We start from the raw sequence: 15,754 nt of genomic DNA, 5'->3' as shown, positions 1-15,754 counted from the left end.
TTTTCCTAGTTGTGGCAGTTGGAGGCTATTCTTTGTTGCGGTGCACGGGCGTCTCACTGTGGTGGTTTCTTTTTTTCACACAGCAAAGGCTCTGGGCAAGTAGGCTTCAGTAGTTACAGCATAAGAACTCAGTAAGTTGTGGCATGCGAGGCCTAGACTTGGAGGGCTTTGGCAGTGGTGGCCTACAAGGCTTAGTTGCTCCGCAGCACATGGAATCTTCCCAGACCAGGTATTGAACCTGTGCCCCTACGTTGACAGACGGATTTGTAACTACTGGACCAACAGGGAAGTCCTCACAGGAATATTTAAGCTTGTTTGGGCTTAACCATAAGCCTTACTTTGACTGGAAGGGATTAGTGATGTTGAAGTTTATGCTCATTCATCCTTTTACCCACAGAGAGGTACCTGATTTGATTACCTATATAGCAGACCTGCATTTCAACAAGCAGAAATTGGAAGATGAAAATAATAAATTGAAATTGGCATTAGAAAACTTGGAAGAAGCAAACAGAGAGTTATCAGAGGACTGTACTGAACTGCGCCTTCGGGTAAAAAGGTGAGCCATGGTGTGGGTACTGTGTGCTGGGAATTTTCAGTTCCTTTTCCATTTTTAAAAAATAAATTTGTTTTTTTATTGAAATACAAGTCACAAAGCAGAAGAGCCACCCTGTTGAGGTATACAATTAGTTTAGTGTTTTTTAGTATATTCACAAGATTATTCACATGATCTAATTCCAGTTCAGTTCAGTTCAGTCGTTCAGTCATGTTTGACTCTTTGCGACCCCATGAATCACAGCACGCCAGGCCTCCCTGTTCATCACCATCTCTCGGAGTTCACTCAGACTCAGGTCCATTGAGTCCGTGATGCCATCCAGCCATCTCATCCTCGGTCGTCACCTTCGTCTCCTGCCCCCAATCCCTCCCAGCATCAGAGTCTTCTCCAATGAGTCAACTCTTCGCACGAGGTGTCCAAAGTACTGGAGTTTCAGCTTTAGTATCATTCCTTCCAAAGAAATCCCAGGGTTGATCTCCTTCAGAATGGACTGGTTGGATCTCCTTGCAGTCCAAGGGACTCTCAAGAGTCTTCTCCAACACCACAGTTCAAAAGCATCAATTCTTCGGTGCTCAGCCTTCTTCACAGTCCAACTCTCACATCCATACATGACCACTGGAAAAACCATAGCCTTGACTAGACGGACTTTAGTCAGCAAAGTAATGTCTCTGCTTTTGAATATGCTATCTAGGTTGGTCATAACTTTTCTTCCAAGGAGTAAGCGTCTTTTAATTTCATGGCTGCAGTCACCATCTGCAGTGATTCTGGAGCCCAAAAAAATAAAGTCTGACACCGTTTCCACTATTTCCCCATCTATTTCCCATGAAGTGATGGGACTGGATGCCATGATCTTCGTTTTCTGAATGTTGAGCTTTAGGCCAACGTTTTTGCTCTCCTCTTTCACTTTCATCAAGAGGCTTTTTAGCTCCTCTTCACTTTCTGCCATAAGGGTGGTGTCATCTGCATATCTGAGGTTATTGATATTTCTCCCAGCAATCTTGATTCCAGCTTGTGTTTCTTCCAGTCCAGAATTTCTCATGATTTACTCTGCATAGAAGTTAAATAAGCAGGGTGACAATATACAGCCTTGACATACTCCTTTTCCTATTTGGAACCAGTCTGTTGTTTCATGTCCAGTTTTAACTGTTGCTTCCTGACCTGCATACAGGTTTCTCAAGAGGCAGGTCAGGTGGTCTGGTATTCCCATCTCTTTCAGAATTTTCCACAGTTTATTGTGATCCACACAGTCAAAGGCTTTGGCATAGTCAATAAAGCAGAAATAGATGTTTTTCTGGAACTCTCTTGCTTTCTCCATGATCCAGCGGATGTTGGCAATTTGATCTCTGGTTCTTCTGCCTTTTCTAAAACCAGCTTGAACATCAGCTGGTTCATGGTTCATGTATTGCTGAAGCCTGGCTTGGAGAATTTGAGCATTACTTTACTAGCATGTGAGATGAGTGCAATTGTGCGGTAGTTTGAGCATTCTTTGGCATCGCCTTTCTTTGGAATTGGAATCAAAACTGACCTTTTCCAGTCCTGTGGCCACTGCTGAGTTTTCCAAATGTGCTGGCATATTGAGTGCAGCACTTTCACAACATCATCTTTCAGGATTTGAAACAGCTCAATTGGAATTCCATCACCTCCACTAGCTTTGTTCATAGTGATGCTTTCTAAGGCCTACTTGACTTCACATTCCAAGATGTCTGGTTCTAGATTAGTGATCACATCATCCTGACTATCTGGGTCATGAAGCTCGTTTTTGTACAGTTCTTCTGTGTATTCTTGCCACCTCTTCTTAATATCTTCTGCTTCTGTTAGGTCCATACCATTTCTGTCCTTTATCGGGCCCATCTTTGCATGATATGTTCCCTTGGTATCTCTAATTTTCTTGAAGAGATCTCTAGTCTTTCCCAATCTGTTGTTTTCCTCTATTTCTTTGCATTGATCACTGAAGAAGGCTTTCTTATCTCTTCTTGCTATTCTTTGGAACTCTGCATTCAGATGCTTATATCTTTCCTTTTCTCCTTTGCTTTTTGCCTCTCTTCTCTTCACAGCTATTTGTAAGGCCTCCCCAGACAGCCATTTTGCTTTTTTGCATTTCTTTTCCATGTCCCCTGCACAATGTCACAAACTTCATTCCATAGTTCATCAGGCACTCTATCAGATCTAGGCCCTTAAATCTATTTCTCACTTCCACTGTATAATTATAAGGGACTTGATTTAGGTCATACCTGAATGATCTGGCGGTTTTCCCTACTTTCTTCAATTTAAGTCTGAATTTGGTAATAAGGAGTTCATGATCTGAGCCACAGTCAGCCCCTGGTCTTGTTTTTGTTGACTGTATAGATCTTCTCCATCTTTGGCTGCATAGAATATAATCAGTCTGATTTTGGTGTTGACCATCTGGTGATGTCCATGTGTAGAGTCTTCTCTTGTGTTGTTGGAAGAGGGTGTTTGCTATGACCAGTGCATTTTCTTGGCAAAACTCTATTAGTCTTTGCCCTGCTTCATTCCACATTCCAAGGCCAAATTTGCCTGTTACTCCATGTGTTTCTTGACTTCCTACTTTTGCATTCCAGCCCCCTATAATTCCAGTTATTCACAAGTATATCCACATGATATATTCACATGATATCAGGTATATTCACGTGATCAAGACATTTTCATCACTCTGAAAAGAAATCCCATACTGATTAACAGTAGTGATTAACACTCCCCATGTCCTCCCCTCTCAGACCCTGGCAACCTCTAATCTACTTTGTATCTCTATGGATTTGTCTATTCTGAACATTTTCATATTCATGGAATCATACAGTATGTGACTTTTGTGTCTGGCTTCTTTCATTTAGAATCACATTTTCAAAGTTCATCCATGTTGAAGCATATATTGCTATTTCATTCTTTTTTATGACTGAATAATATTCCATCGTATAAATATACCTTAGTTTGGACATTTGGGTTAGCACCACTTTTTGGCACTTAAAAAAGCTGCTGTTATGAACATTTGTGTGCAAGTTTTTATGGGGTCATATGTTTTCTGTTTTCATGGTTATATATCTAGGAGTGAAATTGCTATACTTTTTAAGACCTATACTTTGGTCTTCCCTGATAGTTCAGTTGGTAAAGAATCCACCTGCAATGTAGGAGACGCTGTTTTGATCCCTGGGTCAGGAAGATCTGCTGGAGAAGTGATAGGCTATCCACTCTAGTATTCTTGGGCTTCCCTTGTGGCTCAGCTGGTAAAGAATCTGCCTGTAATACAGGAGACCTGGGTTCGATCCCTGGGCTGGAAAGTTTCCCTAGAGAAGGGAAAGGCTATCCACTCCAGTATTCTGGCCTGGAGAATTCCATGGACTGTATAGTCCATGGGGGCACAAAGAGTTGGACATGACTGAGTGACTTTCACTTACAACCTATACTTCAGGGCTACCCAGGTAGCACTGGTTGTAAAGAAGTTACCTGCCAGTGCAGGAGACATAAGAGACACAGGTTTAATTCCTAGGCCTGGAAGATCCCCTGGAAAAGGAAATGGTCACCCACTCCAGTATTCTTGCCTGGAGAATCGCATGGACAGAGGAGCCTGGCAGGGTACAGCCCATAGCATCACAAAGAGTCAGACATGACTGAAGCAACTTAGCATGCACGCATGCAACTTATACTTTGCATTTTGAGGAACTGCCACACTTTTCCAAAGTTCCAAAGTGACTTTGGAAAACAGCTTTATTTTCCCACCAGTAAAGCAACTTTATTTTCCCACCAAAAACATTTGTTAGTTCTTTTCTAGCAATGATGTTCTCTATGTCCTTCAAGTCTCTGTGTAAGACCAGTATGCATACAGATCAAGTATAAATCTATCCCAACATTCAGTGGTTCACTAGAACTCTTACTCTATGCAAAGTTCCATGCTAAGTATTATGAGAGATTCATTGATGAGTCAGGTTTAAAATGTGCCATCAGTTTACCTGTGGCCACAAGACCCTGATGCTGGGAAAGATTGAAGGCAGAAGGAGAAGAGGGCAACAGAGGATGAGATGGTTGGATAGCATCACCAATTCAATGGACATGAACGTGGGCAAATTCTGGGAGATGGTGAGGGACATGGAAGGCTGGGGTGCTGCAGTCCATGCGGTGCAAAGAGTCAGACATGATTTAGAGACAGGGTACCTATGGCCTAGAAGGATGATAAGAACATTCATTACCTTAGCTTAAGGTAGAAAGGGATACTCGACCTTAAGGATGTAATAGATCAAGTGCAGACTCTGGTAAAACAGATAAAGTGGGACATGCTTGAGCATCAGAAAACAAGCAACCTGGTTCTAACAAAGTCTGTGTGTACAGGTGTCATCAGTTCAGTTCAGTCGCTCAATCGTGTCCGACTCTTTGTGACACCATGAATTGCAGCACACCAGGCCTTCCTGTTCATCACCAACTCCCAGAGTTCACTCAAACTCACGTCCATTGAGTCGATGATGCCATCCAGCCATCGTATCCTCTGTCATCCCCTTTTCTTCCTGCCCCCAATCACTCCCAGCATCAGAGTCTTTTCCAATGAGTCAGCTCTTTGCATGAGGTGGCCAAAGTACTGGAGTTTCAGCTTTAGCATCAGTCCTTCCAAAGAACACCCAGGACTGATCTCATTTAGAATGGACTGGTTGGATCTCCTTGCAGTCTAAGGGACTCTCAAGAGTCTTCTCCAACACCACAGTTCAAAAGCATCAATTTTTCAACACTCAGCTTTCTTCACAGTCCAACTCTTAACATCCATACATGACCAATGGAAAAACCATAGCCTTGACTAGACGGACCTTTGTTGGCAAAGTAATGTCTCTGCTTTTGAATATGCTATCTAGGTTGGTCATAACTTTTCTTCCTAGGAGTAAGCGTCTTTTAATTTTATGGCTGCAGTCACCATCTGCAGTGATTTTGGAGCCCCCCCCCAAATAAAGTCTGACACTGTTTCCGCTGTTTCCCATCTATTTCCCATGAAGTGATGGGACCAGATACCATGATCTTAGTTTTCTGAATGTTGAGCTTTAGGCCAACTTTTTCACTCTCCTCCTTCACTTTCATGAAGAGCCTCTTTAGTTCCTCTTCACTTTCTGCCATAAGGGTGGTGTCATCTGCATATCTGAGGTTATTGAGATTTCTCCCGGCAATCTTGATTCCAGCTTGTGCTTCATCCAGCCCAGCATTTCTCATGATTTACTCTGCATATAAGTTAAATAAACAGGGTGGCAATATACAGCCTTGACATACTCCTTTTCCTATTTGGAACCAGTCTGTTGTTCCATATCCAGTTCTAACTGTTGCTTCCTGACCTGCATACAGGTTTCTCAAGAGGCAGGTCAGGTGGTCTGGTATTCCCATCTCTTTCAGAATTTTCCACAGTTTATTGTGATCCACACAGTAAAAGGCTTTGGCATAGTCAATAAAGCAGAAATAGATGTTTTTCTGGAACTCTCTTGCTTTTTCCATGATCCAGCAGATGTTGGCAATTTGATCTCTGGTTCTTCTGCCTTTTCTAAAACCAGCTTGAACATCTGGAAGTTCACAGTTCACATATTGCTGAAGCTTGGCTTGGAGAACTTTGAGCATTACTTGACTAGCATGTGAGATGAGTGAAGACTCTACACATGGACAACACCAGATGGTCAATACCAAAATCAGATTGATTATATTCTTTGCAGCCAAAGATGGAGAAGCTCTATACAGTCAGCAAAAACAAGACCGGGAGCTGACTGTGGCTCAGATCATGAACTCCTTATTGCCAAAATCAGACTTAAATTGAAGAAAGTAGGAAAACCACTAGACCATTCAGGTATGACCTAAATCAAGTCCCTTATGATTATATGGTGGAAGTGAGAAGTAGATTTAAGGAACTAGATCTGATAGATAGAGTGCCTGATGAACTGTGGACGGGGTATGTGATGTTGTACAGGAGGCAGGGATCAAGACCATCCCCATGGAAAAGAAATGCAAAAAAGTAAAATGGCTGTCTGAGGAGGACTTTCAAATACCTGTGAAAAGAAGAGAAGTGAAAAGCAAAGGAGAAAAGGAAAGATATAAGCATCTAAATGCAGAGTTCCAAAGAATAGCCAGGAGAGATAAGAAAGCCTTCCTCTGCGATCAATGCAAATAGAGGAAAACAACAGAATGGGAAAGACTAGAGATCTCTTCAAGAAAATTAGAGATACCAAGGGAACATTTCATGCAAAGATGGACTCAATAAAGGACAGAAATGGTATGGACCTAACAGAAGCAGAAGATATTAAGAAGAGGTGGAAAGAATACACAGAAGAACTGTACAAAAAAGAGCTTCACGACCCAGATAATCACAATGGTATGATCACTAATCTAGAGCCAGCCATCCTGGAATGTGAAGTCAAGTGGGCCTTAGAAACCATCACTATGAACAAAGCTAGTGGAGGTGATGGAATTCCAACTGAGCTATTTCAAATCCTGAAAGATGATGCTGTGAAAGTGCTGCACTCAGTATGCCAGCAAATTTGGAAAACTCAGCAGTGGCCATAGGACTGGAAAAGGCCAGTTTTTATTCCAATTCCAAAGAAAGGCAATGCCAAAGAATGCTCAAACTACTACACAGGTGTCATAGATGCTAAAATTCTGAACAGAAAAGTTCTCACTTAACTTGAAAACACAGAAAAGCATTCTGACCATGAACTGCTACCATCACAACTTTTGACCATACTCCAAATCAATCTGTAAAATTAAATATATATATATGTATATGTATTTATTTGGTTACACCAAGTCTTAATTGCAGAATGTGGGATCTTTAGTTGCAGCATGTGGGATCTAGTTCCCTGACCAGGGATCAAACCCGGGCCACCTGCATTGGGAGTGCAGAATTTTAGCCATTGGACCATCAGGGAAGTCCCCCAATCTATAACATTAAAAGAAATGCTAACCTCAAGCTCTCTCCATTCCATTGTTGGCTTATGTATTTGAAATATAATAACTCAAAGTTTCTTTAAAAAGAAAACAAGCTATGCTTTGACTGAATGTGTGATGGTATATAATAACTGTTTATATAATTATATTAATTGATATTATGTCTTAGTAGTAGAAGGAAAGAACTGTGTGATTTAGCCGGTGATGGATTTCAAAGGGAGTATGCTAGTCCTTGGCTTCAGAAATATGTTTGTTTCCTTCCACCTTTTATCTCCCAGTATACTCTACCCAAGTCCCTTCCCTTTCTAAGGACTGTGAAAGATCTTGAGTAAATTTTTTTTTTTTTTTTACTATTGTTGGCATCTGGTTTGAATTTTCAGTGGTTTTCAACTTGGAGCTTAAAAACAGTCTGTGGCTTTAGTTAGCATCTTTGACGGTTATGTTTGAGGTTTTGCTTGTTGCCTTCTCTCCCCACCCCCACAGTGCCCACCAGGCTATTATGAGAACAAACCTGTTAAAAGAAGAACTGGAGGAACTGAAAATTAGTATGAATGCTTCAGAAGAGCAGAAGACCATGACTGTAGCCCAGAACAAACAATTAGTAAGTCATCCAAGTACTTTGGAATTGGCAGATCGTTTATTTAACTGAAATCCAAGATGGTTTATGTGGAGGCAAAGATCAGAAATCAGTAGGCTGATGAATGAATTGGTAACCCTTTAGAAAAGTAAAGGCAAGTAGGATTAAAAAAAACCTGTTTTCAACCAGGATTAAAATTCTTTACAAATGTTACATTTGCAATGGTTTGTGAAGATCTAGAATGCCTTCTGAAGTTAACAGGTGGCTTTATAAATATCTGACACTGAAAGTCACACCTTCCAAAAAAAAAAAAATCTGTGTGTCAAACTTTCACCTTTTTCTCTGGTTTTTAAAAACATTCATTTTTTTCAGCATGTACAGATTATTAATGAGCTCCATTAATCAGTCCTTAACACTAAATATGCCCAGGCTTGTAATTTGGGGAGCAAAACATTATTTAGACTAAGCTTCAACTACCAGAGAAGTAATTATTTTCATGGAGACTGTTAAACTTATTCTTTGGAGCTTCAGTAATAATCTTCAAAATCCCTCTAGCACTATTTGAGCATTGCTAACCATGGTCGGACATGGGGGGACGGTCAGCTGAAAGTCATTCAGACTGATTTATTTTTAGGTCTGTAAGGTATCAGGAAACTTGAATTTCAGGCCTGGGTCTTTCACTCATGACCTCCTACAAGCAACACAGTTTAGCTTAGCTTTTGCCTCAACAATAAAATGTGGAGACTGGACTCACGAAGTATCAGGTGACTCTGCAAGTCTTTATGAATACAGCAAGGACTCAGTCTGGGACCCCTAAGGAGCTTCTATGTGGAAGTCATGTGGAGCAGTGACCAAGAGCCCACCCTTGGGAGTCAGGCTGAGAACATGCAAGCCCCGTTTCGGAGGGCTGTGTAACTTTAGGCAAACCACATAACCTATTTTTGTTTCTCGTCTTTCCTTCTCTGTCATGGTTAGATTGAGTCAAGGAGGAGAGTGACTTCTCACTGATACCGAGAAACTGGAAGCAAAGGCTTAACCCCATATTGAGAATATTTTCTGACTAGGCTCATGTGCAGTATGTCAGTGCTATATTTAAGGTTGATGAAAAAATGTTGATAACTCTGGAAGTAAATATTTGTTATTTTCATAAGCTTCTCAAATACTTTAAAATTATGTTTCTCTTAATAAATCAGGAGACAGAAAACCGGGCTCTGATTCTTAAGATTCGGATTCTCCAAGAAGAGGTATGTTGAAATTGTTAAACAGACTGTACAGATAAATATGGAAATCATATAATCATGGGTCCTGACCCTGGGTTCATATGAAATTCAAATCATATGAATTTCAGGCTCCTGTAGGCAAAATACTGGGTTGCTTTGTCAAATGACAAGTGAGGAAGAGTAGACAGAATTTTCCTGTTTGGACAGAAGTATATTGCCTTTGTAATTCTCCATGAGGAAATAGGATTTAAGAAATTCAGACTTAAGATGAAATGAAATTAACCCATCTAAACAGTATACAAATCAAGAAGGAAAGTGTATACATTATTTAATAATTTTCCAATATTATTCCACAAAACTAGATGGCAAAGGTCGTTGATTCTAAGACCTAGATCTTAAATTCTTTGACAGCCTGACCTTGGAAAGGCCATTTATCTTCTGAGGGATTAATAATACCTATTCCCTACAGTTACTTCAAAGGTTAAGATAAATCATGTGAAGCCATTTTGTTAACCATAATATACCTTATATGTGTTAGTAAATATTAGTAAAATCTTAGAAAACTTTTATGCAATATATATTTTTAAGCAACAAAATTACAGCATTGGAAGAAAGGTAGAAAAGCTATTAGTAAGCTACTATTTTGAAGAAAAATTCTCTATAGGTACCTTTTGAATGTCAATCATTATGTATAGTTTTTTGGTTGTGCTTTATATAAGTTTATTAGAGTTATTTATTAAGCTGCAATGAATGATCTGAAGAGTTATCCAATTCATGGCCTAAGTGGACATTCATAATGGATTGCAAAGGAACAGCTAAAGATTGGAAATAAATTTTATATTTTATTTAGATATATTCTAGCTGCCAGGCCAGGTTTCCATGAAACTAGTGCTTTTGAAGTAAGTTCCCAATGTAAGATATTTTTCTTCTCATATTTAAGATGATTGACTACCATCAAAGAATTATAGTATACCAATTTAGAATTGAGATAGAAGGAAGGAGACTTAGAACTCTTCTTCATGAGATGGCATTACAATGATTGGCTTGTGTAGAAAAGGCATATAGATGTCACTGTTTCCTTTCAGTTCAGTTCAGTCGCTCAGTCATGTCCGACTCTTTGCGACCCCATGAATCGCAGCACGCCAGGCCTCCCTGTCCATCACCAACTCCCGGAGTTCACTCAGACTCACGTCCATCGAGTCCGTGATGCCATCCAGCCATCTCATCCTCTGTCATCCCCTTCTCCTCCTGCCCCCAATCCCTCCCAGCATCAGAGTCTTTTCCAGTGAGTCAACTCTTTGCATGAAGTGGCCAAAGTACTGGAGTTTCAGCTTTAGCATCATTCCTTCCAAAGAAATCCCAGGGCTGAACTCCTTCAGAATGGACTGGTTGGATCTCCTTGCAGTCCAAGGGACTCTCAACAGTCTTCTCCAACACCACAGTTCAAAAGCATCAATTCTTCGGTGCTCAACCTTCTTCATAGTCCAACTCTCACATCCATACATGACCACAGGAAAAACCATAGCCTTGACTAGACGGACCTTAGTCGGCAAAGTAATGTCTCTGCTTTTGAATATGCTATCTAGGTTGGTCATAACTTTTCTTCCAAGGAGTAAGCGTCTTTTAATTTCATGGCTGCAGTTACCATCGGAGGTGAAAATCTGATGCATTGAGAAGAGCACAATGGCTTGGGTAATTATTTGATGGAGAGCTTAGTCACTCAGTCGTATCCTACTCTTTGCAAACCTATGGACTATAGCCCGCCTGGCTCCTCTGTCCATGGGATTTTTCAGGTGAGAATACTGGAGTAGTTTGCCATTTCCTCCTCCAGGGGATCTTCCTGACCCAGGGATCAAGCCCACATCTCCTGTGTGTTCTCCATTTGCAGGTGAATTCTTTACTCACTGGGCCATTGGGGAAGCCAAGTATTCACTTACATTTATTTACTTCTTATACCCACAATCACTGGGAGATAGACCCCACTCCAGTACTCTTGCCTGGAAAATCCCATGGACAGAGGAGCCTGGTGGGCTGCGGTCCATGGGGTCGTGAAGAGTCGGACACGACTGAAGTGACTTAGCAGCAGCAGCAGACTGTATTCTAAGTGAATATGGACTTAAGCAAAATAGCCTGTGTGAAACTAGCATGTTAGATGAGATTAGTGCCACCAAGAGAAGAACAGAAAACGGCGATTTAAACTAGGGTGGTTAGGGGACTTCCTTGGTGGTCCATTGTTTAAGACTCCACCTTTCAATGCAGGGGATGTGGGTTTGATGCCTGGTCTTGGAGCTAAAATTCCACCTGCCTTGTGGTCAAAAACACAAAAATAAAGGTTTATTTTATAAACTCTAGTTTATTGGGTGGTTAGGAAAAGTAGAACTGTGAAGTTAATTTTTGGTTAAAAACTATGAGGCTCATCTCAAAGAGCACTCATGGCAGAGGAGATAGCAAGTCAAAAGTCCTCAGGCTGTAGCCTGCCCACCATTTTTAAGGGATAACAAGATCAGTGTGGCTGGAGCAGAGGGAACAAGTACCACAAGGTGCTACAGAGAGTTGTGGGGACCTGGACCCCCAGGATCTTATAAAGGCATTGTTTGGACTCTGGTTGTTTATGCTGAGTGAGATGGGAGCTGCTGATCAGTTTTGAGCAGAGGAGTAACATCATATAATTTCAGTTTTACCGAGATTTTTCTGGCTCCTGGCTTTAGAATCAACTGTGGGTCGAGGGAAGAAGTGAGGAGACCGATTAGGAGGCTCTTGTATTAATATTAAAGCAGGCAAAAGTCAGTGAAGGCTTAGACTGAAGCAGGAATAAAGGTAGTGGATAAAGCACTCAAGTCAGCAGATGCTTTATAATATTCCCAAATATTTATTATATATCCAAGTAATGTGGAAAATTCACTTCTAATAGTTTCTATTAGAGAGTCCCTTGGACTGCAAGGAGATCCAACCAGTCCATCCTAAAGGAAATCAGTCCTGAGTATTGATTGGAAGGACTGATGCTGAAGTTGAAACTCCAATACTTTGGCCACGTGATGCAAAGAACTGACTCGCTTGAAAAGACCCTGATGCTGGGAAAGATTGAAGGCAGTAGGAGAAGGGGACAGCAGAGGATGAGATGGTTGGATGGCATCACCAACTCAATGGACATGAGTTTGAGTAAACTTCAGGAGTTGGCGATGGACAGGGAGGCCTGGCGTGCTGCAGTCCATGGGGTCGCAAAGAGTTGGACATGACTGAGCGACTGAACTGAACTGAATAGTTTCTAATGTCTCAGTGAAATACGGAGCAAAGTCACTGGCTGAGAGTGAGGATGTTGGAGGAGGTATTGGAAGTTCAAGGAGAGAGAAAGAATGAAATAGGCCAGGAATTGGCAAACTTTTTGTAGGACATGATAGTACATATTTTTAAGCTTGCCTGGCTAGAAGGGCTTTGTCACAACCACTTACTTCTGCCATTGCAAGGTGGCTAAGGACAATCTGAAAACAACAGGCTCAGTTGTGTCTTAATAAAGCTTTATTTATAAAACCAAGTAGTCAGAGTTGGTCTCTGAGAATGGAGAAGGGCAGTTGGTACAGTTTGCAAATCCTTGCTTTAGACAAATGGCCATTTGAATAGGTATGATATAATCACCAGAAAACCTTGAGATTAAAGCTTACAAATTTAATATGTGACCTATTGGTTTATTCGTATTTCTCTTTAACAATCGTTATTGGAAAAGGTGCTGGCATGCAGTGGATGGCAAGCTGAAATTAAGAAAATACTAAGAAATAGGGGAGAGCCAAGGGGATTGAAGGGATGTGGAAGTAAGAGATTGAAATGACTGGCCGTGAAAGAATTTAAGCTGAGTCAAGGGGTGACTGAGTTCACGGGAAGGTGGTAGGGTAATGAGAAGGTAGTGGAATCATTGGATTGCAGGCTCCAGTGGGAACTGAAGGTTTGTTGATGCACAAAGAAGTAATCTGGAAAGACAAGAAGTAATGGTTGAAGAGGGAGATGTTTTTGCAATTAAGGTAACAGAAGGGTCCCAGTTACTGTAATGACAAATCTGAAGTTATGTCTAGGGAGTGAATGGCCCAGGTAGAATGGAAAATAAGAAGGGATTACTGAGAATATTCCTGGATGATCACATTAAAAAGATTGTGTTATTTTTGGACAAAGTCTAAAGTTCTGTCCCTTAGTTTAAAATGGATTACGATGTCAATGATAAAAATATCACTTTCTAAAAAAGACTTTGTGATGTCCTTTTATGGTTTTTTTGGTCTAAATCTAAGAATACTATCTTACTTTACATTAGAATGCTAAGAACATTATGGAAATATATAAATTGGAAGAGAAGATTGAGGACTTATCTAAAACTGAGAAAGAGCACCAAGTAAGCACTTCTCAAATACTGGTAAAATATTTTCTTGCATCAAATTAATATTACTTTATGAAGATGTTTGTGACTCATTGACACAGTGACCTTTCATTACGAATTTTGAAACTTGTACTCTAGATGTCTGAGTTATATAAAAGACAGCTTCTGCTTTTTTGATGTAGCAGCTTTACTGATATATAACACATATGCCATTAAATTCACTTAGAGTATACAGGTCAGTGGTTTTTAGTATTAAATATATTCAGAGTTGTGCAACCATCACCAAAACCAATTTTAAGATACTTTTATCATCCAAAAAGAAATCCCTTTAGCGGTCATTTTCCATTCTTCCCCAACACTAGACAAACACTAATCAGCTTTCTATCTCCATAGATTTAGCTGTTCTGGACTATTCATATCAATGGGGTCATATACATTATGTTGTCTTTTGTGACTGGCTTTCTTCACTGAGACTAGTGTATTAAGAGTTCCTTCATGTCATAGCATATATCATTACTTCATTTCCTTGTGTTGCTGAGTAATAGTCCATTATAGGAATATAGCACATTTTGTTCATTCATCAGTTGCTGGACATTTAAGCTGTTCCTCCTTTTCTTTTCTTTTTACTATAATGAGTGATGGTGCTATGAATATTCACGTATAAATTTTTGTGTGGATGTAAGTTTTAATTTCTCTTGAGCATGTATCTAAGAGTTGAATTACTGCATCATATGATAACTATGTTTAACCTTTTGAGGAACTGCCAGATTTTTTTCCAAAAGTAGCTATACCATTTTACATTTCCATTAGCTATGTATGAGGGCTCAAATTACTCCACATCCTTGCCACCATTTGCTATTATTTATATTTTTATTATAGTGATTCTAATTTAATAGTATCTAATTTTCCAAATTCTTAAGTTAGGGAAAAGCTCAGCTATTGTACCTTCTTAATGCAAAAAATGAGAGATGGGGAAAAAAGTCCATCTTGCTTTTTAATTCAACTCTATTGAATAAAGAAATTATGTCTTATAAAAATGATTTTTAAATCTATATTGATAAAAGTATCTATTTAGTGTATATTTTTGTTATATCTGCCATACTTTATTATCAAGAAACAGGTAACTATTACTAAATTCAGGAATTTGTGTCATGCTTTTTGTTATCTCTGATGGTTTATTTGAACAGTATTTTTTGCTTTAGTATATGTTTGAAATGATGATGTACTTAAAATTCATATCTGTATGTGGAATTCTCACTTTTCCTAGCAGACACCCAATTCCATGTGTATATGTAAATATACATATATTATAGCCATTATAATGTAGACACTAAACATTGATTTTATTCTGGGAATGGCTGTTTTGGAAAATATAACTGCCATAAACTAGTGGAAAGAGCCAGAGAAGATGTGGATTCAAATCCTGTCCTCTCAACTTAAAAGCTTTATAGCAGTGCTGGTTTAGTCACTAAGTCTTGTCTAACTCTTATGACCCCATGGACTGTAGCCTGCCAGGCTCCTCTGTCCATGGGGATTCTCCAGGCACGAATACTGAAGTGGGTTGCCATTTTCTTCTCCAGGGTAAAATTTTTAACCCCAAACAATTAGTTAACTTCTTTAAATCTCAGTTTTTCCATCTATTAAATGGGTACCTCATCCACAAGCTTGTTGGAAACTCAAATGAAAGGATTATGTGAAAATACCTTGAGAACTATAAAGGAATATCAAACATGTATGATTATGATGACAGTTCTACTTCTGACTATGCTATTATTTTTCCAAGCTTTCCATTCAAACAATATACATTTTTCTCAATTACATCCTACTTAGGAGTCTATGCCAACAAGCTTGCTTTTGGTTTAAACTGATAATATCCTTAATATTCACTTTGCTAAAAGAAAGCTTGAACATTTTTACACTGTTTTTTAAAAGAGGAAGAGCCTTTTGCATGCTCATATGGAGTAGTCTGTGTTCATGTCCTACCTAGATTTTTATTTTCACCAAAAAATGAACATACTCTATGTCCTTTTATTATGTGAAATGTGAAACAGTGGGAAGAGCCCTTGGCTGAAGTTGGAGACTCAGATTCTAGGCTCTGTTCTGTCACTTACTAGGTGTGACATCGGGCAAGT

General features: G+C 39.7%; 1 protein-coding gene across 1 annotated transcript in view; it reads left to right on the top strand.

Annotated features, from left to right (window-relative positions):
- IRAG2 (inositol 1,4,5-triphosphate receptor associated 2) overlaps window positions 1–15,754 on the top strand; it is a 112,035-nt gene that overhangs the window by 22,978 nt on the left and 73,303 nt on the right. Inside the window, exons 7-10 of the mRNA XM_027967817.3 lie at window positions 398–556; window positions 7,949–8,066; window positions 9,236–9,286; window positions 13,560–13,637. Of these exons, the coding sequence (XP_027823618.2) occupies window positions 398–556; window positions 7,949–8,066; window positions 9,236–9,286; window positions 13,560–13,637 (406 nt within the window). The remainder of the gene's footprint in view (window positions 1–397; window positions 557–7,948; window positions 8,067–9,235; window positions 9,287–13,559; window positions 13,638–15,754) is intronic.

Source organism: Ovis aries, chromosome 3, assembly GCF_016772045.2.
Source record: "Ovis aries strain OAR_USU_Benz2616 breed Rambouillet chromosome 3, ARS-UI_Ramb_v3.0, whole genome shotgun sequence".
Taxonomy (NCBI): domain Eukaryota; kingdom Metazoa; phylum Chordata; class Mammalia; order Artiodactyla; family Bovidae; genus Ovis; species Ovis aries.
The sequence above is the reverse complement of the archived record's forward strand: the minus strand, read 5'-3'. Positions and strand labels throughout refer to the sequence as shown.